This window comes from Panthera pardus, unplaced genomic scaffold (assembly GCF_024362965.1).
Source record: "Panthera pardus isolate Hobbes unplaced genomic scaffold, ASM2436296v1 HiC_scaffold_3, whole genome shotgun sequence".
NCBI lineage: Eukaryota > Metazoa > Chordata > Mammalia > Carnivora > Felidae > Panthera > Panthera pardus.
Genome location: NW_026526876.1, coordinates 2,442,392 through 2,465,990, shown reverse-complemented (window position 1 = coordinate 2,465,990; position 23,599 = coordinate 2,442,392). Strand labels below are relative to the sequence as shown.

General features: G+C 50.6%; 1 protein-coding gene across 3 annotated transcripts; it reads right to left on the bottom strand.

Annotated features, from left to right (window-relative positions):
* Window positions 1–519: 519 nt before the first annotated feature.
* On the bottom strand, window positions 520–23,047 carry ALDH3A2 (aldehyde dehydrogenase 3 family member A2). Of its 3 annotated transcripts, none has more exons than XM_019413322.2 (12): window positions 22,933–23,047; window positions 22,645–22,806; window positions 20,046–20,277; window positions 18,422–18,507; window positions 16,432–16,640; window positions 14,715–14,832; window positions 12,734–12,875; window positions 10,594–10,760; window positions 7,958–8,057; window positions 3,910–4,145; window positions 2,672–2,795; window positions 520–656 (listed from the first exon to the last, which is right to left on the bottom strand). In XM_019413322.2, exons 2-11 carry the CDS (start codon window positions 22,795–22,797, stop codon window positions 2,718–2,720), a joined length of 1,521 nt encoding a protein of 506 aa, XP_019268867.1. In that variant the 5' UTR covers window positions 22,798–22,806; window positions 22,933–23,047; the 3' UTR covers window positions 520–656; window positions 2,672–2,717. The 3 variants fall into 3 exon arrangements, with proteins under 3 accessions (XP_019268867.1, XP_019268868.1, XP_019268869.1); XM_019413323.2 differs by having other exon boundaries at window positions 22,942–23,017; XM_019413324.2 differs by lacking the exon at window positions 2,672–2,795 and having other exon boundaries at window positions 22,933–23,045.
* Window positions 23,048–23,599: the final 552 nt, after the last annotated feature.

Here is a 23,599-nt window from a genome sequence, read left to right as displayed (position 1 = left end):
GGCAGGGAGGAGCCCCCTGGAAGCTTCACAGAGTGATGGCAGAAGGGGGGGGGGGGGGGAGTAACAAGTCACTCAACAGGTTCAGAGACTCCTTTTACATCTCCCTGGGAGTCAGCCTAGTACCTTCTCCGCCCCCACCCCGCCCCCCACCGCAAGCTGAGGAACACAAAGTAAAAGACGTTCTCTGAGTGTACCCCCACAGTGGGGGAAGGCTGGGGGGGGGGTCAGATGAAACGGGAAGTTTTTTGTTTTTTTGTTTTTTTTTTTTTTCCAACATTTTTTATTTATTTTTGGGACAGAGAGAGACAGAGCATGAACGGGGGAGGGGCAGAGAGAGGGAGACACAGAATCGGAAACAGGCTCCAGGCTCCGAGCCATCAGCCCAGAGCCTGACGCGGGGCTCGAACTCACGGACCGCGAGATCGTGACCTGGCTGAAGTCGGACGCTTAACCGACTGCGCCACCCAGGCGCCCCGGGAAGTTTTATTAATGGCGAGTGGCAATGATTTGCAGGCTTGATTAGGGTGCATTTGCATATTTCCTTCCTATTTTTGGCAGGATTTCAAAATGACTGGTTCGTTAACTATTTAAGAGAGGAATAATTCAGTACAGGCAACTAGGAGGTTGAACAGGATCTTTCTTCAGTAGTATCCCGCCTAGAGAGAGGAGAAAGGAAGCCAGGTTACTCTGCTGCTGGTTTAAAACCCCCACGCAACCGGCCCTGGAACACGAACTCAGTATCGGGACTCTATCAAATGCCTGCTATTTTAAGAGATGCTTGAATGTGCCGTATACAAAAGGTCCCTGTGTCCCTAAGAAGGTAAGTGCAGTCTGGGCTGATAAAAGATTAGGGCCTTCCCTGCAAAGCGACAGTAACAAGGTGGCGACGGAGGCAGTGTTGTCTGTTATCAGCGAGACAACAGCAGGGTTGACACAGGAGTGGAAAATACTCATTTACTATCCTCCTGTTGTGCATGGGGAGCTGAAGTCTCTACGTGAAGTCTGAAAATGGATCAACACTTTTGTTTCTAAAGTCCAAAGTAGTAGTGAATAGAATCCATACCGACTGAGCCCAAAGGAGTTCCGGCAGCCGTCTCAAGAGTTTGTCATATTTCATTTTCAAGGGCCTAATGACATCTATCAATTTTAAACCTTCTATGCTTTTCAACGTTTTAACACCCATACCTCCTGCAAGGCGTTTGGTGGCTTAAGCTTTATAGGAACTTTACTTTGTGTAGACGTGTAGACACACACACACACATCTTTTAAATGTTTTCGGAACACTCCTTTCCACTCTGAGACTGACCTGTTCCCTTTAGACTAATAATCACTACTTTCAATTTCCCATTTAAAAATGTTCCAAGACCATCCTCACTGTGGTAAAGAGAGTCAATGAAATCATCCAAGCATGTAACAGAATCACCAAGTGCAGAAAAGCCGTTTCAGAAAAAAATGACTGCAGTTGGAATAAAGACTCCTCAAACAAAAGCACAATTTGAGCTTAGAATCACTTACTTAAAATAAGAGGTGATTTGAGAAAGAGGACAGAGAGGCTCAGAGAGAAGCAGCAAAGAGGGAAAGAAAGCCAGATCCTGAGCGGTCTCACACTGAATCCAAAGTGGTGTGGACCACGAACACGGCAGCTGACGGTAATGGGAACCGAGGAGCGCCCTGGAAGATCGCCGTAGGCTGCCCTTGTCCTAGAGACGAGCAAGCCAAGCGAGGCCCCAAGGCGGGCTCAGAAAAGGCCTTGCTCAGAGTCAGAAATCTGCTGATCTCAGAACCAGGAATTAAAGCCACATTTTCTTGTTACCAGGTTCCATGTTTTTACACACTGCTGCCTCTCGAGATCTTATCAGAGAGAGGCTTGCCCGCCACACCCTTTTGGGAGGTCACGCGGGCTACCCGGCCTGCCCCCGCCTGCCTGGCCCAGCATCCTGCGGCAGTGGGAACCTTCCTGGGTTAGAGGGGGAGCACAGTCAGCCTCCGAATTTGCCACGGCGCTACGAAGTTCCATCCCCGGGAAGAAGGTGTGTGTCAGGCTGGGGACTGATGTCCTGGGATCGGAGATGACAGGCAGGTAAGGGCCAGAGAGCCGAGCACACCTGGGACCTCAGGACGATGCGGAGGCAGGAACAGAAAGCCTCCCAGCTGCAATGTTTTGATTCGCTCAGTCTGCCACCATGAATTCTAAAGCCAAACTTCTTGTTAAACACCGAAACAACGCAGAACCAAACGGGACTCGGAGAGTTTTAGAAGACAGGCCTCAAATTATAAAACAGAGCGTTCACTGTGTCCGTGTGCTTCTTACAGATCTGAGCTGGTCAGTGGGCACGTCCTCTGGGAGGGCTGAGTAGACGGGGAGGAGGGGGGAGGAGCTCACGTGACTCCTCTTCTAGAAACGACGCATGCTTCGTCTAGACCCAGCAGGGCCACGTTACCTCCGCCTCCACACGTTTTTTAAGATCCCCGCAAACCACCCCCGCCCTTTCAACGGTATGGGTAAGTTTTGATGCCCTGGGATGCTGGGCCAGGCTCCAAAAGGTCTGAAGACAGAGAGGTGAAACGCTGGTTCGATAACCCCTAAGCCTCTAGCTATACAGAAACCACTAAAAGAAAACACACCCCCGCCCGGCCCACTTTACAGAGACAGAAAACAAGCGGTTCCCACCTCACTCTTAGCAGACAGAGCTGGGTCCCGAGTCCTGCGGCTCCCATCACTGCTTACTGGACGACAGAGTCTGAACTGCCAGAAAAATCAACAGGGCCTTTCTCCTCAGCACAGCTTGGTGTTTCTGAGAAAACCCAAACGAGTTCAAATGCAACTGGTATTTCCAGTTCCACCAAAGCTGTGATGCTCGCTTAAGACAAGCCAACCCCCTTTTTGACCTTGAAACAAGAACACAGACGTGAACAAGCCATCTTCATTCAGCGCTCGAATCTCGCCTCTTTTCCGAGGCTGCTGACCACGAGTGTTGCCGCTATTTTCAACGCATCTCGTCAGCTGGCTGGCCGAGGGCTCCAGGGACACGGTCGCCCTGCCCTACTCCACCTTAACCTCCAAAATCCTGGCTCTGTTCCCTCAGCCCAAGGATATGCAGACCGCCTCGGGACGCCAGCTCTCAGGAGGGCCGGGCGGTGAGCCCGTGTCTACGATAACTAATCGCCAAAGACAGAACGTACGTGGCAGAGTTAACTTTGGAGGAAACACATCCCACGCCTCCCTCGCCAAAGTTGTCCTACCACTGCTATTGCCCGCCGTGCAATTCTCTCCTTCGTCTCCACGGCCTGCTGACCCCAGGCACACTCGAGAACACGACTGACACGGACATACGGGAGGGAGGCAGAAGGATCAGAGGGCTGAACAGCTCAGAGTGTGACAAGTTTTACGGGGCCTTAAACTTTTTCTTTTTATTATTATTATTAATTTATCTTTGAGAGAGGCAGAGCACGAGCAGGGGAGGGGCAGAGACAGAGAGACAGAGAGACAGAATCAGAAACAGGCTCCAGGCTCTGAGCTGTCAGCACAGAGCCTGATGCGGGGCTCAAACTCACGAACTGCGAGATCGTGACCCAGGCCGAAGTCAGACACTCAACCGACTGAGCCACCCAGGCGCCCCCACGGGGCCTTACACTCTTAAACCAGAGGTCGGCACACTTCTGGAATCGTTTAGGTTCTGCGAGCCACACGGCCACCTGTCCTAAGGACTCAACTCTCGCTACAACGAGTCAGTGAGGGGTTGTGGCTGTTCTTCTGGCAAGACGGGCCGGCAGGCTGCGAGTTCGCGGACCCTGTCCCAGACTCGAGGTTAATTTAAGAGACGGAGTCGGATTTCTACAATCAGAGGAACTCCTGGACAGAAGACGCGCATCCGGCAGCCACGTGGGACCAGAGAGGTGGGGACTTACCTTGACAAGCACAGCCGCCACGATGCCCAGGAAAGCAAGTAACAGGAGACCGAGCTTTCCTTTGTTGAAGCGTTTCAGGAGGAAAAATTTGGCCCAATCCACCTTTGACTGGCTGTTGGGAGGGTACCTGAGCTTGTTAGGACCTTCCCTCTTTAAAGTTTTCAGTAAGCAGGGACGTTGATGCGAGAAAGTATCAAAACTATGTTTGCCGTGGTAAGCGCCCATCCCACTGGAACCTGAAAGAGAGGAAGGCAAAACAGGCTCCGCTGGAGGTGACACAAGCCACAAGAAAGCCACAAAGCTCCTGCCGCCGGGGACGCCCCCCTCTCGCTTCTCAGCGTGAGTGGCTCTTCCGGGAAATTGCTCCCAGCGCCCCCAGGACCCCCAGCAAGGTGAACCTCCCTGTCAGACAGGCCGCTTTCCGGGGCGCCTGGGTGGCTCAGCCGGTTGAGCGTCCGACTCGGTTCCGGCTCAGGTTATGATGTCGCGGTTCGTGGGATCGAGCCCGGCGTCGGGCTCTGTGCTGATGGTACAGAGCCCACTTGGGGTTCTCCCTCTGTCCCCCTCTCTCTGTTCCGACCCCCCTCACGCTCTCTCTCTCAAAACAAAATAAACATTAACAACAAGACAAAACAGGACGCTTCCCAGGAGTCGAGCCAGGACCTGCCGCTCTCCGGCAGTGGCTGTCACTGATACCAAAGACCACACTGTGTTCGCTCCCGCCACAACCCCACTGTACAAAGTCACCATCGCCCCCAGTTCCAGGCAGGGAAAGGGAGCTTGGCCGCTCAGGTAACCTGCCCAAGGTGGGGAGTGCAAAGCCAGAACGCTCAGTCCAGGTCGGCTGGACTCCTCGGCACTGTGTCCTCTCTTCCTTCTGTTCCATGTGGCTCTATGTACCCACAGCCCTTATCCACCCACTAATGTCCTCAAAGATGCGACAAAGTAACAAAGGCAGGATGACAGGGTTCCCGCTGCCGGGTGAGAGCTAATATGCAAGTATAAACCTCTGCCTTCTTTTTTTTTTTTAACGTTGATTTATTTTTGAGACAGAGAGAGACAGAGCATGAACGGGGGAGGGTCAGAGAGAGGGAGACACAGAATCGGAAACAGGCTCCGGGCTCTGAGCCGTCAGCACAGAGCCCGACGCGGGGCTCGAACCCACGGACCGTGAGATCATGACCTGGGCCGAAGTCGGACGCTTAACCGACCGAGCCACCCAGGCGCCCCAACCTCTGCCTTCTTAAAAAGCCATGCCCTGTGACAGTTTTCACGTCCTTATCGTGGGTGCTACGTGGCAGCTACATACGTATGCCACGAGGGTATAAGGCACAGACGAATGGGGCCACGAAGCATTTTACTGGTACTTTACAGGCTGCTGGGATGTCATTTAGGGGCAACCAAAGGTGCGGAGAAATCTGGCAATATACGTCAAACGAGATGCATTTTTAAGGAAAACTCGAAACTGTCAATATGTTAATAGTGTTTGTGCCTGGGGGGCGCCTGGGGGGCTCAGTCGGTTCAGCATCTGATTCTGAGTTTCAGCTCAGGTCATGATCTCGCGGTTTGTGACAACACCGTGTGACATTTTCTCACATCGGTATGCTTGTGCGTCACAAGTTTAGTAACTGCACGCTGTTCCAGCCTACGAATGCCGCCTTAGGGTCTCAGGATTCCACACTTTTTGTGGGATGATTCTGATGTATTTTTGTGCAGTTTCTCATTATTTCCTTAGGGAAGAGGTCTAAGAGTGTAACTGCTGTGTTACAAAGGCTTGTAAAGTGAAATGCTTTTTTCTCCCAATTCTAAAAGTAATACAGGTTTTAAGGGGAAAAGGGCCAAAACAAATAAAACACTACAGAATGGGCATAAACATACAGGCATAAACACTATTTTTTTTTTAAGTTTGTTTTGAGAGAAAGAGAGATTGCGCTTGTGGGGGTACGAGTGGGGGAGGGGCAGAGAGAGAGAGAGAATCCCAAGCAGGATCTGTGAGGCAAGTGCAGAGCTGGATGTGGGACTTGAACTCATGAAACTGTGAGATCAAGACCCGAGCTGAAACTAAGAGTCGGACGCTTAACCCACTGAGCCACCCAGGCGCCCCAAAGGTTATCTCTAAATAGTGGGGTATGGAAAATCTAAGTATTTATTCTTTGGGGTCTTCTCTCTTTTCTTAAGAAGCCTATATTCCTGGGGATCGGGACATGATCTTGCGGTTCGTGAGTTCAAGCCCCACAAGGGGCTCCGTGCTGACAATGTGGAGCCTCCTTGGGATTCTCTCTCCCTCCCTCTCTCTCTGCCCCCCTCCTCCTCTCACTCTGTCTCTCTCTCAAAAATAAATAAACTTTAAAAGAAATTAAAAATTTAAAAATTAAAAAAAAAAAACAAGCGAAGCCTGTATTCCTTTTGTATTTAACAGGAGAAAGAGTTTGTTTCGTTGTAAAGAAGAGGGTACGATCAATGACACTGAATGCCACCTAGTCAAGTCAAGTTGGGACTGAACAGACGTCACTCGACTTGCACTCGGGAGGCATCAGTGACTCCGGGTGGAACAATGAGAGTCTTCGGTGGGAACCGGGACCCCGTGGGGCCCTGAGGAACGGGAGACTGGAGTCGGAGTAAATCCTCTAAGAATCTGGGCAGTAAAACTCGAATCACGGCAGCCCCGGTCCTCCAGGCTACCCTTCCTTTCCTTCACCACCTCCCCACTACGACATACTCAATCCATCAGGCAAATCCTGTTGCCCGACTCCCCGGATCAACTCAGCCCCCTTCCCCAACCACCCAAGTCCAAGCCACCACTCGCGCCAGCCCGGACCCCTGACCCGCCCTCTGCCCACTCGCCCCTCGCGTACGCCGGCCCTGCGCTGGGTACTGCCGATTCCTTCGCCTCCTAGGAAGGGACACGTGGCCCGCGGCGGAAGCAGGCCACGGGAGGAGCCGGCCTCGACTGGGAACAGGTAGTCCGGCTAAAATGAGCCATTTCATTCCCAGGGACGACTTCACTTCTGCTCTTACAGAGGGACAGAACACAGCAGAGCTTTCGAGACGGCAGCTTTTGTTGTCTGCTTTTTATTACGAGAGTTCCTCCGATGCGCTCGTTATTTGTGATTCTTCGATGACCTATTAGAGAGGCCTACCACCTAGCTCCTGAAGGAAAGATACAGAGTTGAGCCGTCATCTCTGGCATCAAAGAGGCAGGCGGGTCGCAGCCCAAAGGGCATGTGTCCACGGAGCTTCACTGAGAATACTTCCTGCCCGTCTTCTCTAGAACACAGGACATCTCGTGCTCTTCTCAAATCACGAGACAATTTGAGGACAGGCTAGTCCCCACACCAGGGGCTTGGGGAGCAGTGCAGGTGGGGACTGAGGACTACTTAATGCCACCCTGAGCAGACAGCAAACGGACATCAGAGACCCCAGAATGCTGCCTGCCCTTGGCATTCTGAACCTGTCATTCACGACCTCATCTTGAAAAAGACAGATGGAGGGGCGCCTGGATGGCTCAGTCGGTTAAGCGTCCGACTTGGGCTCAGGTCATGATGTCGCCATCCAGGAGTTCGAGCCCCGCGTCGGGCTCTGTGCTGACAGCTCGGAGCCCGGAGCCTGCTTTGGATTCTGTGTCTCCCTCTCCCTCTGCCCCTCCCCCATTCACACTCTGTCTCTCTCTCTCAAAAATAAATAAAAACACTAAAAATTTTTTTTTAATTTAAATAAACATTAAAAAAAAAAAAAAAGACAGGGGAACCTTATCAATTAATTTGAGACCTGACTTCCGGCCAAAAAAAAATCCCCTAAGTCTAGGGAAAGGACAATAACTGAGTAAGAACCAACATACAAGTAAGTCAACAAAAGGAGCAGAACAGTTCCAGACTGTGGTGAGTGCTAAGGGTGGAAAGTGGGTGACAGGACACACAGTCACCCCTCGGCAGGGGGCCTGGCAGGGTGGCGTCCCCCGGGAGAACACCGTCGAGCGGGGACCCCAGACCGCCGGGGCAGATGATGCGATTTGCCGTCTACGCCACGGAGGGCAGAGAGGAACACTCACCCACTCCTCCAAAGGGTAAAGAACTGAGCATGAAGTGCATGACGACGTCGTTGGCCGTGACGCCACCGCTGGACGTGCTGTCAATCATCCGTCTGATGAGCTGCGGAACAGAACAAAGGCTCCGGGTCAGCAGCATCTGGGGGACCTGCACTTGCTGACTTCACACGCTGGCACGACTACTCGGGTTTGGGACACTGTGCCAAACGTTCCCGAAGATGTAAACAACTTAACGGGCTGTTCAATTTAGCAAACGTGTCATCAGTATCTTAACTTCTTAGATGCACGTCTCGTCCTTCGAGGGAGGCGGCACTGAACCAGTCCTGCTCACTCCATCACGGCCCAGAGCAGGACTACCCAATGTAGCCACAAAAGTCTTCGTTTAGAAGGGACAGTGCGGGGGCGCCCGGGGGGCTCAGCTGGTTAAGCGGCCGACTCTTAATTTCGGCCTGGGTCGCGATCTCACGGTTCGTGGGTTCGGGCCCTGCGTCGGGCTCTGTGCTCACAGCGCGGAGCCTGCTTTGGATCCTGTCTCCCTCTCCCTGTCCCTCCCCTCCCTTCAAAAATAAATAAATTTAAAGACATCCGGATGGCCAACAGGCACATGAAAAGATGTTCAACGTCGCTCCTTATCAGGGAAATACAAATCAAAACCACACTCAGATATCACCTCACGCCAGTCAGAGTGGCCAAAATGAACAAATCAGGAGACTATAGATGCTGGAGAGGATGTGGAGAAACGGGAACCCTCTTGCACCGTTGGTGGGAATGCAAATTGGTGCAGCCGCTCTAGAAAGCAGTGTGGAGGTTCCTCAGAAAATTAAAAATAGACCTACCCTATGACCCAGCAATAGCACTGCTAGGAATTTCCCCAAGGGATACAGGAGTACTGATGCATAGGGGCACTTGTACCCCAATGTTTAGAGCAGCACTCTCAACAATAGCCAAATTGTGGAAAGAGCCTAAATGTCCATCAACTGATGAATGGATAAAGAAATTGTGGTTAATATACACAACGGGGTACTACGTGGCAATGAGAAAGAATGAAATATGGCCTTTTGTAGCAACGTGGATGGAACTGGAGAGTGTGATGCTAAGTGAAATAAGCCATACAGAGAAAGACAGATACCATATGGTTTCACTCTTATGTGGATCCTGAGAAACTTAACAGAAACCCATGGGGGAGGGGAAGGGAAAAAAAAAAAAAAAAGAGGTTAGAGTGGGAGAGAGCCAAAGCATAAGAGACTCTTAAAAACTGAGAACAAACTGAGGGTTGATGGGGGGTGGGAGGGAGGGGAGGGTGGGTGATGGGTATTGGGGACGGCACCTTTTGGGATGAGCACTGGGTGTTGTATGGAAACCAATTTGACAATAAATTTCATATATTGAAAAAAATAAAAAATTAAAAAATTAAAAAATTAAAAAAATTAAATTAAATTAAATTAAAAAAATAAATATTTTTTTTTTTAAAAAATGAAAAAAAAGAAAGGACCGTTCAGACTACATATCTGGTTGTTAAACATTGGTAAGATTTCCCTATCTCTGTTCTAAATCATGGCATACAATTAATAGATGCTGTTCAGTTTTTGGGAACTGCAAAGAGCTGACATTCTAGTTTTGAAGAAATGGTTGGCCTGAGACCAGAACAGGCATGATGACACCTGACTGGGAAATTTCGCCTCGCTGCCTAGGTGAAACTCACCAACAAGCGCTTGAGAGTTCTAGAATGAATGTCACAATGGCCTGTGGTCAGCACAATCCCATTGTGGGAAGAGCACCTCACTGACCTGCACCCTGACCGGCAGACTTTCTGCTTCAAGGTTCCTATCCACGTTACCTACGGTCCTTTAAAACGTCATGACCGTCGTCAATAACCCATTTTGTATTGAGCCCCATGCATCTGATCTCACTTCACAAAGCTTCATCTCCGCGGCACAGTAAGTAGGCTCTAGAAGCTGCCATGAGAGGCTCTCCTGAAAACGTGTGGTCTGTGAACTCCTCAGACCTTGACCGATCCCCATCTCCCCTTTCTAGATTTCCCTCTTCTCCAGAGGGCTCGAACCTACTTGCCCACCTTGAAGCCACTGTCCCTCTGCAAGAGCCAGTCCCCTTCCGATGCAAACGAACAGGCCCCGCAGCAAAGCGGCTGCCCAGTGCCTGCCCTGGCTACAGTATGACGCGCTCCCTGGGCTGGTATGGTTGCATCGCTCAAACAACAAAGGGATACCGCTGGAAAGACGGAAGTGTGAGGTTTTGCAACCATTTCCACGGCCGCGCCAGAGATCGTGGTGCCACATGGCCCACTTCAGTGGCTGCAAATGCCATCGGGGTGAGAGACAAAGCTCTTACACAGGAAAGCGCTGTGGGTTAACGGCAGAACACGCAAGTCTTCCAATTCCAGGGGAGATGTTTGCGAGTCAAAGAACTTGTGACACAACCCTGAAGACTCCTGCTGAACCCCAGAGAGTATAGGAAAGGTTACAGCAACAACCCCAGAGCCTCATTACCCAAGACGGCAAGCTGCGACTACAGCCTCACTTGGTGGAACTCTGCTGGAAACCGTCGTTGCTTTGTGGCAAAGAAGGGACACGGCCTGCGGTGGCGGCTTCTGCCAGGGAGCCGTTCTCCGCAAAGTTTACCTTCTCGTTGTGAGAAAAGATGTAGAAGGCCAGAGGCTTTTCACGGTTGTTTATGAACTTTATGGCTTCATCGGCATTCCGCACAGGCACTATTGGAAGAATTGGTCCGAAAATTTCTTCCTGCATCACCTTGGTTTCGGGATCGACGTCGGTAAGGATCGTTGGTGCTGAGAAAAGAAATAAGCAAAATGAAATCCTAAAGTAGAAGACAGGAATGCCAAACTCTCATCCTCTGTTTCGCTGGGTCACCTATCCATCCCCTTCCCATTCCTGCCCAAGTATTAGCTATTGAGGAAAGAGTCCCGAGGACGCATGTGGATGAACCGTGCATGTGTCTCCGAGCGTGTGCATCAGGGGATCCCCATGCAAACCGAGAGAAAGATCCACACACCTGAGTATATTCATACTTAACCCTGTTCATAGCCATATTCCTATGTACCAGGAGGTTATGTTTCCACCTTTCTGTGGACAGGTCTTTTTGGGAGTGTAGACAGCCCCTCTGTGGATCAAATCAACACCGCTTCTTAATTCAAGTGCTTTCACACATATGATCTCGTTGACCTTATTTCAACTCCGTTAGAGAGGTTAGGAGAATGTATTTAAAATGGCCAAGGCTCCCTTAGTTCAGTGTTCTATCCGCTGTGGGGAAGGGACGCAAGGAGGGAGGGCAACATGGATGCTGACGAAGCTTTGCAGAGTGTCCGGGCGTCCACACGAGGTCAGTCCCCAACGAGCAGTGCTCCAAAAGACGCTGTAAACAAGCTGGGTCACCAATGAAAAGGGAAGACACTCGACAATGACAAGCTTGCTCTCTTCGCTTCCCCCTAATTTCCTGCCAGGATACCCTGGCGATGCGGCAGAAGATGGCTGCTGCCAGCACCTTCCGGGGGGACCTATGCGGCTACCCCAAATCCACTGCCCGCTGCTGCCCGGGCTCAGAGAACCGTTTCGGTTTGGGTATCTATACTCTCCACATACCCATGTGCTCAGGTAAGGTGACCCTGACGCCAGGTCAGGGGGTGGTTCCTAACTGGTTGAGCGAATCACAATAGACCTTTCCTCCTGCCACTGATTGGCCTGGGAGTGGGCAAAAGCAATGGCTGATGGGAGAACAGAAAGACGAAAGAATTGGGGGTTTTGAGGCCATTACTGGGCCACCAAATGAACAGGCCAGAAGTGCCTTGGGATGGCTCATGACCAGAGAATGTACTTTTCCTTATTGTTTTAAGTCCTTTAAGGTTTTAGGGTTTTCTGGTGACGTGCAGCATCCGACCTACTAAGAAGGGATAAGTAAAGCTATTTGGGGCAGCTTTTTTTTTTTTTTGCCAAGTAAGTATCTCCGTAATCCCCAACATCTTATGTTATTTTAGAGCAACATGTTTAAAATTCGATAGCAATGGGCTGCCTGGGTGGCTCAGTCGGTTAAGCGTCCGACTTCAGCGCAGGTCACGATCTCGCAGTTCATGAGTTCGAGTCCTGCATCGGGCTCTGCGCTGACAGCTCAGAGACGGGAGCCTGCTTCGGATTCCGTGTCTCCCTCTGTCTCTGCCCCTCCCCCACTTGTGCTCTGAATTTCTCAAAAATAAACATTAAAAATAAATTAAAAATAAAATTCAACAAGACATATTCATGGCAAAGAATAAAAGAACACAAAAACAGAGTACACAAGTAATAAGGTCCAGCACAACAGATCAACACATTATTTCTGCACTTGATCTTAGCCAAAAGAAAGCAATTCAACACATTATTTCTGGAAGCGAACCGTGACTGGTTACTTGTAAAATTGCAGTTAAGTGATTTCCTTCTTTGTGCTGTTGTTTTCCCAGCCAGAATCCAGAAATAATCACACGGAGTTCTATTTTGCTTCTCAGGGTTGTTAGGTTACAGGTTGTAGGAGGAAAACAAACCAACAAAAAAACAGATGAAACGTGTAGAGGCAAAAAGCCAGTGCATCACAGGTGGTGTTATTTATAAAGACGTAAAACCCTCTTGAAATGGGTTAGGAAGCAGTATACCAGACCACAGTCTATAATCTTTGATTAAACGTTATGTATCTAAGGGCTTATTTAGTATGGGTAAAGAGCGTCAATAAAAACCATCAAACTGCACATCCCCACAGCAAAAGGTGAATTTCCATTACCTATATAGCGTGTGGCCTCGTCGGTCTCGCCACCAAAGGCTATCTTTTGTCCTTCAAGCAAACTCTGTATCCTCTTAAAATGGCGAAGATTGATGATCCTTTCGTAATCAGGGGATTCTTTTATATTTTCTCCATAAAATTCCTATTGAAAACAACAGCATTTAATTGCCACAAAAGACCCATGTGTCAATTTCCTTAATAACTATAAAACCCGCTCATGCCCCCAAAACTGATCTGGGGGGCCTGATCTGATATCCTCACCCTCCTCCCTCAAGTAATAGTGCCTAAGCTTTCTGGCAGGTCAAGGACACGTGCACAGACCTAGGACTCTCCATAGTTTTGGGGCTTCATGGTGATCCCTCGCAGACCCCCGGGGGGCTGTCCTGGGGGATGAATGTGGGTGTAGGGGGAGGTCTGGCTCTGAGTCAGGGCCACCCATTCGTTTACAATGCGACTGTGGCCGCCCTCCTCCTGCTTATTGTAACAGAAACCCGTGGCCTGCTGCAAAGCCTAAAATATTTACTATTTAGCCCTTTACGGAAAAAAGTTTGCTGAACTTTCTGCTACTGCACTATTTTATATCTTCTCTGGACTGGTATTGCCAGCAGTCACAGGTGCCAGGAAAACGAAATCATATGACTGGCACCAATTACGTAAAACAAACACAAAATTACTGAATTGCCACATCACTTCGAGGCTTTGTGAACGCTCTCGATGTGCTCTCCAATCACAACAAGCGTTCACCCACCCTCCAACCAAATGCCCTCAAGCCTGGGTGGCAGCCTGCTGGTGCCAGTTCCTGTGCCCCAACTCCGGAGCCACCAATGATGCTGTCAATGCTGGCTGTACCCGAGGGTCACGTCGACGAGACCCCAGACCAACTGAGTCACAGTCTTTGCAAGGTGAGGAGCAGAAACTTTTCGTTAATTAAACGGCTCCCTGGTGAACCTCAGTTACGAACCGCTTAAGAATACAAAGCCCGCAAGGCAGGCAGAGGGGAGATCTTTCTTATTCCTCTGAAACCGAGTTCATTTCCACCCTCAGCTAAGCACGTCTTCAACCTCCAAGGGCTTTCTGTGCCATAGGTATCCTGAACCCCACGCTGCCGCCCCACATTCCATGTTCTCCTTGTCTGGCCCCATCTCCAGTCCTAGCTCTCACATCCAATTCCCCCATCGACACCTTCCACCCCTCGTGCCTGGATCACCATTCTTCTTCTAAACTTCCCGGCATATACGCTTTCCATTGTCTGATCGTGTGTGTTACCCTTCAGTGTTCCTGATCCTTCCTTCCAGTGCTCAGTTAGCATCTGTTGAGTGAACAATGACTGTCCCAATAATTTCTTCCACTCAGGGGGCTTAACGACCCCTTCCGACGGGTGAGCTCGGTCACCCCAAGCCTTGCTTCCAATCCAAATCCTGCATTTCTCTGATGCTTAGCTCAGATCACTACCATACAGCATTCCCTGATTCCCTCTACAGAGAGCTTGAGTTTCAACACCCCGAAAGACTGATAACCAAGTCAAGAGTATTCTACCAACAGGTACTGGATAAACTATCCCCTCTAAACTACTGGTCTTCCTACGCCCCCTCACGCACAAGAACGGATAACCTTAATCAGCAATGGCCAATATGCCGAAGGACCTCTGGGTGCACTTCAAAGAACTGGCAACATTCTCTCAAAACCACGAAACACAGTTATTTACTCTTTTTTTCAAAGCATGTGCCACAGCTAACCCGTGGTTTCGTCAACAAAACTAGCCAGTTGATGTGGGTTAAATGCCAACTTAACCTGGCTACTAGCAGACCCTTCTGTGAAAGGTGCACGGGGCGTTTTTCATAAGCCCACAAATGAATGCAGCCACATGTGCTACTGGAATTTTCCTGGGGGGGAGGGGAAACAGGGGTGCTGCCTGCAAAGAGCTGATTTGACTCCATTATCTTAACGGAACCAATGAGATCAGATGTGTTAAAACACAAACCTTCACGGTTTCCTTAATCTTCTGCACAATTTGATTCTGGAGGGATGGTTCGCAGAGAACGTAGTCAGGAGCAATGCAGGTCTGACCACAGTTCATGTACTTCCCCCACGCTATGCGCCTGGGGGGAGGTGGGGAAACCAGAACATCCATAAAATCCAGCCTACTATGCATTTGACACACTTTTGTATTGTTTGAGTATTTTGCAACTAGCATGCACTCACAGATTTACTTAATACTCTTTATAAAGAATCAAAATGCTGGGGCGCCTGGGTGGCTCAGTCAGTTGAGCATCTGACTTCGGCTCAGGTCATGATCTCGCGGTTTGTGAGTTCGAGCCCCGCATCGGGCTCTGTGCTGACAGCTCGGAGCCTGGAGCCTGCTTCGGATTCTGCGTCTCCCTCTCTCTCTCTGCCCCTCCCCTGCTCTCACTCTGTCTCTCTCTCAAAAATAAATTAACATTAACAAAAATTTAGAGAATGAAAATGTTGTAAAACTCATCTCTAAATCAGTTGGTTGGAACTTAGAATGCATTTTCCAACTGACACAGAACATTCTACGGAGGAAGGGAATTCTCGTGCCAGCTCATGGGAAACCGCACTTTACGAGCAGTGACGCCACGGCCTGCTTCCAGAAAAGAAAGCCCCCCCACACCCTCCTTTTCTCCCACTTCAGCCAACGGGACATCAGGGATGACAGGAGTTCCACACAGACTCCACTTCTGGTTGTGGCTCTAAATGCGGTGGCAAGATGTTCCGGTACAGGCAGGACAACAGCCAGCCTCCAAGACACCCGCATCTCTGTGGAGCCCCCTCCCCACTTTGGAAAGCTGTGCCCAGACACGGATCAAAACCTTCACTGGGGGCCTCACGTCCTGGCAAGGAGACTTCTATTTACAAAGCCAACCTGGACGCGGCCTGATTGCCTACAAACCGTCCTCGTCCATCTCTGAAGGGGAGAAAAGAGCCACACCACCCCAAACACGCAGTCTGTTGTAGGTCTGGGTGCTTCCTGGTAGATGAACCTGATTTAGCAGAGCGAATCTGCAACCTTTTGTTTTCTGGTTCCCAGCCTGACAAGATGGTATTCCTTTTTTCTCTATTAGAGAGAGAGAGAGAGAGAGAGAGAACACGCCCAAGTGGGAGAGAGGGCAGAGACAGAGGGGGAGAAAGAATCCCAAGCAGGCTCTATGCTGTCAGCGCAGAGCCCTGCACGGGGCGCGATCCCACGACCGTGAGACCGTGACCTGAGGCAAAATCCAGAGTTAGACGCTTAACCGACTGAGCCACCCAGGCGCCCCTGCAAGATGTTACTCTGTTAAAACTAAAATGGGAGTCTGAGTAATCCTGAGTTTGTCAACAAAGGGACTTGTTAAAGAGTCAACAACCTTTCTTTTGGGAATTGAAGGATTTTATTAGGTACACGCGAGACTTCATCTACTTCCTGGATCATCTGCCAGCAAAACAGTTAAATCTCCTGCCACAGCCAGACAAAACTTTTTTCCTAACTCCTAAGGACAACCACGCGACGTCCAGAAACGCTGCTCTTCTGGCAGTGGCACCAGAGTCAGCTTGGGAACAAGTCCCAGTGCCCTTGAGGACGTCAACCACTGTAGGCTCATGATGTCTCTCAGAGCTGGGGGGCCCAGGGTCTCAGTGCCAAGAGGAACCATCAGCCCGTCAGGTTGTCGGGAACCCCCCGGGGAACCAGACAGCCTCACCTGCAGGCGACGTCCAGGTCACAGTCTCTGTCCACGTAACACGGACTCTTCCCTCCTAGTTCAAGAGTCACAGGGGTCAGATGCTTGGCGGCGGCCTCCATGACGATTTTTCCCACCGCCGTGCTTCCCGTATAGAGGATGTGGTCAAATCGCTGCTTCAGCAGCTCTGTGGTTTCCTCCACGCCACCATTGACAACGACATACAGGTCCTTCAAGAAGGAGAAACGCAAGCGCTTGTGTGGGTACGTTAACCCTATCCTCGGACGAGCAATTTCTTCAGCATAAACCTGTCGCCTTCGGAGACCGCCCCCTGTGAGGACAGACGAGGGAACGGACAGAGGACAAGTGGAGAACACAGTCCGATGGCATCTGAGAACCATCAGCCTGCGGTGGAACTGACCAGAGAGTCCACTGTTTTCCACCTGAGCTCAGCAGGGTAGACGCCAACGAGAAAGAGTCTGCCGTCAGAGACCGCAGGACGGGTCCCGGCTGAATGTCTTAACCTGAACCTTCTCGCCCGACCAACAGTGCAGGGCTTAGCCCGTGGCGGGAACCAAGTAAAGGTCTGCTGAATGAGGGGCGTGCGAAGCAGCGGCGGGTGAGAGCACTCGCTTTTGAAGTCAGATCCGGACCGAACCTGGGCTCCGTCACTCACTAGCTCGTGTGACCCTGGGCAACCTGCTGAACATCTCTGGGCCTCAGTTTCCTCACTTGTTACCGGGGAGAAGTCACACAGCTTTGGACCGAGCCCTTACGTGCACTGTGCTGTTACTAAGAGCTATTGTGATTGGGGCGCCTGGGTGGCGCAGTCGGTTAAGCGTCCGACTTCAGCCAGGTCACGATCTCGCGGTCTGTGAGTTCGAGCCCCGAGTCGGGCTCTGGGCTGATGGCTCGGAGCCTGGAGCCTGTTTCCGATTCTGTGTCTCCCTCTCTCTCTGCCCCTCCCCCGTTCATGCTCTGTCTCTCTCTGTCCCAAAAATAAATTAAAAAAAAAAGTTGAAAAAAAATAAATAAATAAAATTAAAATAAATAAATAAAAAAAAAAAGAGCTATTGTGAAAGAGAGTATCTGGCGTAACAGCAGCCGGGAGAGAAATGACAAGAGAACGGACGGCAAGGAAGGAACACGGACTCACATACTCAAAGGATTCTGAGATACGGCCCTAAAACGAAAGGTGGCTTGTGGGGGCGCCTGGGGGGCTCAGTTGGTTAAGCGTCCGACTCTTGATTTCAGCTCAGGTCACGATCTCACGGTTTGTGAGTTCGAGCCCTGCGTCAGGCTCTGCAGTGGCAGCACAGAGCCTGCTTGGGATTCTCTCTCTCCCTCTCTCTCTGCCCCTCCCCCTGCCTGTGCTGGCTTACTCTCAAAACAAATAATTCTTTTCTTCCTTTTAAAGGTGGTGGGGCGCCTGGGTGGCTCAGTTGGTTAAGCGTCCGACTCCAGCTCAGGTCGTGATCCTACAGCCCTTGAGTTTGAGCCCGGAGTCAGGTTCTAAGCCTGCTTCGGATTCTGTGTCTCCCTCTCTCTCTCTCTGCCCCTCCCCTGCTGGTGCTCTGTCCCTGTCTCTCAAAAATGAATAAACATTTTTTTAAAATGTTTTTCTTAAATAAATAATTTTTAACCAAAAAAAATGTTTTTAATTTTTTTAATGTTTAGATGTATTTATTTTGAGAGAGGGAGAGGGGGAGAGAGAGAATCCCAAGCAGCCTCCACACCCAGCACAGAGCTTGGTGCAGAGCTCGAACCCACGAACCTCGAAATCGACCTGAGCAGAAATCAAGAGTCAAAGGCTTAACAGACTGAGCCACCCAGGTGGCCCTGCAGCTCTGACATTTTGAAGCTGCCTTTCCGTGGAAGCTGGACGAGGGCTCCTCTCCACAGTGATTCCACGTCGACAGGCATCCATGACACGTGCCAGCAGGAAGATCCGATGTGCAACCCACCCCCCTCCGCGAGCAGACACATTGAAGGTGGGTGAAGACAACGTTACCTGGTCTAAATACTGTGGCAGGAGTTGGGCCAAGATCGTGGCTGTTTTTTCACATAGTTCAGAAGGCTTGATAATGACAGCGTTTCCTAAACAAGGCAAAAAAAAGCAGGACAGTGCCATTTAATACCCGAGTAACCTTAATACCTACGAAAACGGTGCCCGTGGGAGGCGGGGAGGGGGATCCAGGCTAGGTGCTCCAGTTGGCCTCCAAATCTGCTGTTCCTCAGTGAGTATCAGAACTTGTCTGACTTCCTCAGATGCAAACTCCTTGGTTCTCATTCCCTTCACGGGCTCCACCATCCTCCCCGACTGCTTCAGCTCTTCTCTCCGTTTCCTCCCCCTCTCACGACTAGACTTTCCTGTTTGCCTTGGAATTATTGGGCAAACAGGCCTCATCAATTAAAGCTGTCACTCCGGATCCAGCTGAAGTGAGAAAGCAACCTCTTGGCATTTGCTGTATACTCAAGCCAGCAATACTTCCGGGGCCCACGTCTGAAGGAGGAAACTGATCAGACTGAATCCGATGGTTCATCCGAGGCCACGGCCGGCAACTGAAACCACTGGAATATGGATGGCTAACTCCAAACTCATGGGCCCGTCAACTCACGACTTTAGAACCTCACAGGTTCACTTTCCGGGTATTAAGAAACGAAACAAAACAAAACAAAACAAAAAACAGTCACCATGCAAATCTCTGGAGCCCATTTAAAAAATAATAACAAAAGGGTGCCTGGCTGGCTCAGTCGATAGAGTGTGCGACTCTTGATCTTGGGGTTGTGAGCCTGAGCCCCAAGTTGGGTGTAGAGATTACTTAAAAAAAAAAAATTCCTGGGGCACCTGGGTGGCTCAGTCGGTTAGGCGGCCGACTTTGGCTCAGGTCACCATCTCGCGGTCCGTGAGTTCGAGCCCCGCGTCGGGCTCTGTGCTGACAGCTCAGAGCCTGGAGCCTGTTTCGGATTCTGTGTCTCCCTCTCTCTCTGGCCCTCCCCCGTTCATGCTCTGTCTCTCTCTGTCTCAAAAATAAATAAATGTTTAAAAAAAATTAAAAAAAAAAAAATTCCTTCAGGGCACCTGGGTGGCTCAGTCAGTTAAGCGTCGACTTTGGCTCAGGTCATGATCTCATGGTTCGTGAGTTCGAGCCCCACATTAGGCTCTGTGCTGACAGCTCAGAGCCTGGAGCCTGTTTCAGATTCTGTCTCCCTCTCTCTGCCCTGCCACCTCTCGCATTCTGTGTCTGTCTCTCTCTCAAAAGTAAATAAACATTTAAAAAAAATTTATTTTTTAAGTCTTAAAAATAATAAAATCCTTTTGTGTACAATATGGCTCATCTCAGCCCAGAGAGACCCAATAATACCCAATCCCAAACAGCCCAGGGCTCGTTCCACCTCACGGGACCTGCCTGCTCTCCCACCTTGAGAGTTGTAATTTCACTTTAAGAAACTGTTTGGAACTTGCTAAGAAATACGTGATAATATCTTCTAATTCTCGGTTCACTGCTGGTGTAAACAAAGGCAAACCACCAGGGCAAACACGTGTATTCAATTGGACACTATCCTTAATTTACAACCCACGTGAGAGGATGAGCCCATCCCCAAGGTCATGAAGAGAGAAACTGACGCCAGACCTGCCGCAATGGCTCCTATCAGAGGCTGAATGGTGAGAACGAAAGGGTAGTTCCAGGCTCCGATAATCAGTACGACTCCCAGGGGCTCGGAGTGAATGTAGGCCTCATCCAGCATGGTGAACAGATTCTTCTTAGCTGGCTTAGCAGCGACCCATTCAGGAAGATTCTCCAGCACGAGATCAAGTTCTCCAAGAACGGTAATGACCTCCTGACTGTATGCATTGAGTTCACTCTGTTATAAGAGGATCACAGTTAATCTTGCCCGAGCACGACACACCCGGCCGTGAAGAGCTAGGCCAGATACACCTGCTGTGACAAACGGCATTATCAGACTAGCTGGTTTGCCATTCAGATCCCTTTCGTAACCTTCAGGGTCTGAGGATTTGCTAACTCCCTCACGAATATATTCAATCCCTTTAAATCCTGCTTTACTGATCCAAGCCTTTTAAAGTCAGGATTAAACACTGTCTCATTCAGAAACATTTCCATGATCAATATTAGCCTGCCTTGATCAACCTTCATAAACCAATTATGCTCCTGATGTATATCTTGGTATTACACCCTTGGACACTGATTTAGAACCGTACTCACATCGTATCTGTGTTTGTTCTGTCTACCAAATTGAAATCCCTCAAGGGCAAGGAACTTCTGTATATGTCTTCAGTACTCTTACGTATATACATACGTAAGTATCTCATGCTTACAGAAAGACTGATTGATCCTTTTTGAAATCTTAATTATGTCACCTTGTTCATTTGCTATCACAGCCTCCTCTCTCTGTCAAAAGTCCGAGAAAGGAAATTTTATATAGTTACTGTTGTTACTGCTACTCCTGATGTTACTACCCCTCAAAATAATCTTTGGGGGTTAAGATCTTTGGGGGAAGTGAGAGAGACCCACAGAGCCAGAGCGTGGTCTGGCTGCCCCTAGAATTCAAAATGAATTGAAATGTTTCAAAAACAAAATGAAAACAGTATTAGAAAATATAGACTGATATATCTGCACCCTAAAGGCTACTCCAAACCTTGCAACTCAAAGAGTGGTTCCGGGTCTTCCCGTTGAAGATGGCAGAGGAGGATCCTGAGGTCTAACTCCTCCCATGGACACTCCCTGGCTACAAGTGCATATACAGTAACTATCTGAGAATGACCTAAGGACCCACAGGACACGTCGTCCACAGCTAAAGTCCTAAAGAAAAAAGCAACACGGAGAGGGGTAGGAGGGGCAGAGATGCGGTCCAGATGGAACCCACACCCTGGCACGGGGCCCCACAAACAGCAAGGATATCACAGGTATGGAGATCCTCCCTGAAAAGGGAGGGCTTCAAGCTGCACATCAGGTGTCCTCGCCCTGGGAACCTGCACCAGCAAGAGGGGCCTCTAGAACTCGGGCTTTAAAGATCAGCGGGACTTAACTGGGACGGGCTTAGTTAACAACCGCAGGGCTACAGGGGACTCAGCTCTTACACTGCCTGCATGCAAACTCACTCCCTCTGAGACCCAGCACAGAGGTAGCAGTCTGGAAAGTGCCTGGGCCAAACATGGCAGAGATTTATGAACTAATCTTAGGGTGTGTCTGCTATTAAAAACAGAAATACCACAAAATCCAGGAATTCCACTTCTGGGTATTTGGCCGAAGAAAATGAAAACACGAACTCAAAAAGATCTGCGCATGCCTGTGTTCACAGCATTAGTTACAACAGCCACATCATGAAAGTGACCTAAGTGTCTGATAGATGAATGGATAAAGGAAATGTGGCATACACACACACACACACACACATGTATTTATTATGGAGTGCTACTCAGCCATAAAAAAAAAAAAAAAAAACACACATGAAATCTTGCCATTTGTGACAATATGGATGGACCTAGAGAATATTATGCTAAATGAAATAAGCTGTACTGTGCACCTGTGTTGTACCCCAAACTAATATATTGTATACCAACTAAACTGCAATTAAAAAACAGTAAAATTTTAAAAAAGGGTAGTTCCCAAACAGGAAGCATGGTATCACCGGGGAGCTTGTTAGACTCTCAGGTGCCCTCCAAGACGCGCTGAACCATAACTTACATTTTAACAAGATCCCCAAGTGACTCATCAAGACACCGGAGTTTGAGGAACACTGGCCTAACACAAAGTCAAGGAGGAAAATTTCAGTGCAACAACGACAGCCGAAAAACCTCTGTCTACGAAAGAAATCGTAAAAAGACACAAGCAAATAGACCCGAGGAAAAACAAACAATGTACTAAGCTGACAAATTAGCAAAACCCACACTATACAAAAGATTCGTACAAATAATAAAGCAAAGAACCATAAATGCAACAGAAAAACAGGCAAAAATATAAAAGGTAATTCACAAAAGAGCAACAGAGGCCAGAAGACACATGTGTCTTTATTTCTCTGTTATCTGCAAGGTAAGAAGATCGGGAAAGTCCATGGAAATTTGCCTTATCACGACTGCTGGAGACAATACTCCCACAGTGCTTGCATAATCAAAAATAAATTAAAAAAAAAAAAAAAGGCAGCAAAAGCTCGGGTGGAATGCGGTTCCCCAGAGGTGGACGGCTGTCCTGGCTCCGCCCGCGGGGCGCGTACCTTGCACAGGTCGGCGGCGATGGCCTCCAGGATGTCCTTCTCGCGCTCCTGCACCATCCTGCGCAGGGCCTCGAGCTGCTGCAGCCGGAACCTCAGGGGGCGCGACCGGCCGGACGCGAACGCGTCGCGAACCCGCTGGATCTTGCTGTCCATGGCCTTGTCCTAAGGGGAAAGAGGAGGTCGGGCAGCGCCGCGGAGGCGTGGCGGGCCGGAGGGATGCAGCTGCGGGCGGGCGCCGTCCCCCTCCCCGCCCACCCGGCGACCCTCTGCGACGGCCCGGAGCCCTACCTCGCTCACCCGCCCGCCGGCTCGCTCGCTCCGCCGCGTTCTCCGCGCCCGCCGCGTCCCACTGCCCGACAGCGGCCGGGCGGAGCTGGGCTGGACCCGCCGCCGCGCGCCGATTGGCCGACGCGCCCCACGTGACCTCGGCGGGCCGGACGCCGCTCCGGGGATCTAGCCCGGGGGTGGGGGCTGCGGCCGCCGGGGGCCGGGGGAGGGGCGCGGCGTCGGGGTGCGGGTGCTGGCGAGGTGGCTTCAGACAGGGGACGGGGAGTGGCCGGGAAGTGGGCCGAGACGCGGAGGGCGAGGGGCTGGGCGCCCGAGAGAGCCCGGCGCGGGGCAGGAAGCTCCCTGACAGCCGGCGGAATGCGGCCCGTGCGCCCCGGCGCTTTCGCCATCGCTTTTCCCTCCCGCCTCCATTTTGTGGCTCTCAGAGGTGGCCGAGCGGACCGAGGCGGGGCGGGGAGCCCGGCGCCGCGCCATGCCGGGCCCGGCCTCTCGGCGTCCGTGGAGAGCGGGCGCCAGCACCCCGCGCGCCGCCTTAGCGCTCTGGGCCCCGAGGCCGCCGCCGGGGGAGGTGGCGCAGCACCCTCGTCCTCGGCCCTCGCTGTTCGCTGCCCCGACTGCGAGCTGCGAGGACGGGTTGGCAGAAGGCCCTCCGACGAACGTCCCCGGA

Bases quoted from the DNA above. Each gene is read 5' to 3' on its own strand.
- ALDH3A2 (XM_019413322.2), bottom strand. From the start codon at position 22,797: ATGGACAGCAAGATCCAGCGGGTTCGCGACGCGTTCGCGTCCGGCCGG. The intron at 20,278-22,644 runs GTACGCGCCCCG...CTCTTATAACAG, and splicing joins TCGCCGCCGACCTGTGCAAG to AGTGAACTCAATGCATACAG. The intron at 10,761-12,733 runs GTAATGGAAATT...TTCTTTTCTCAG, and splicing joins CGAGGCCACACGCTATATAG to CACCAACGATCCTTACCGAC.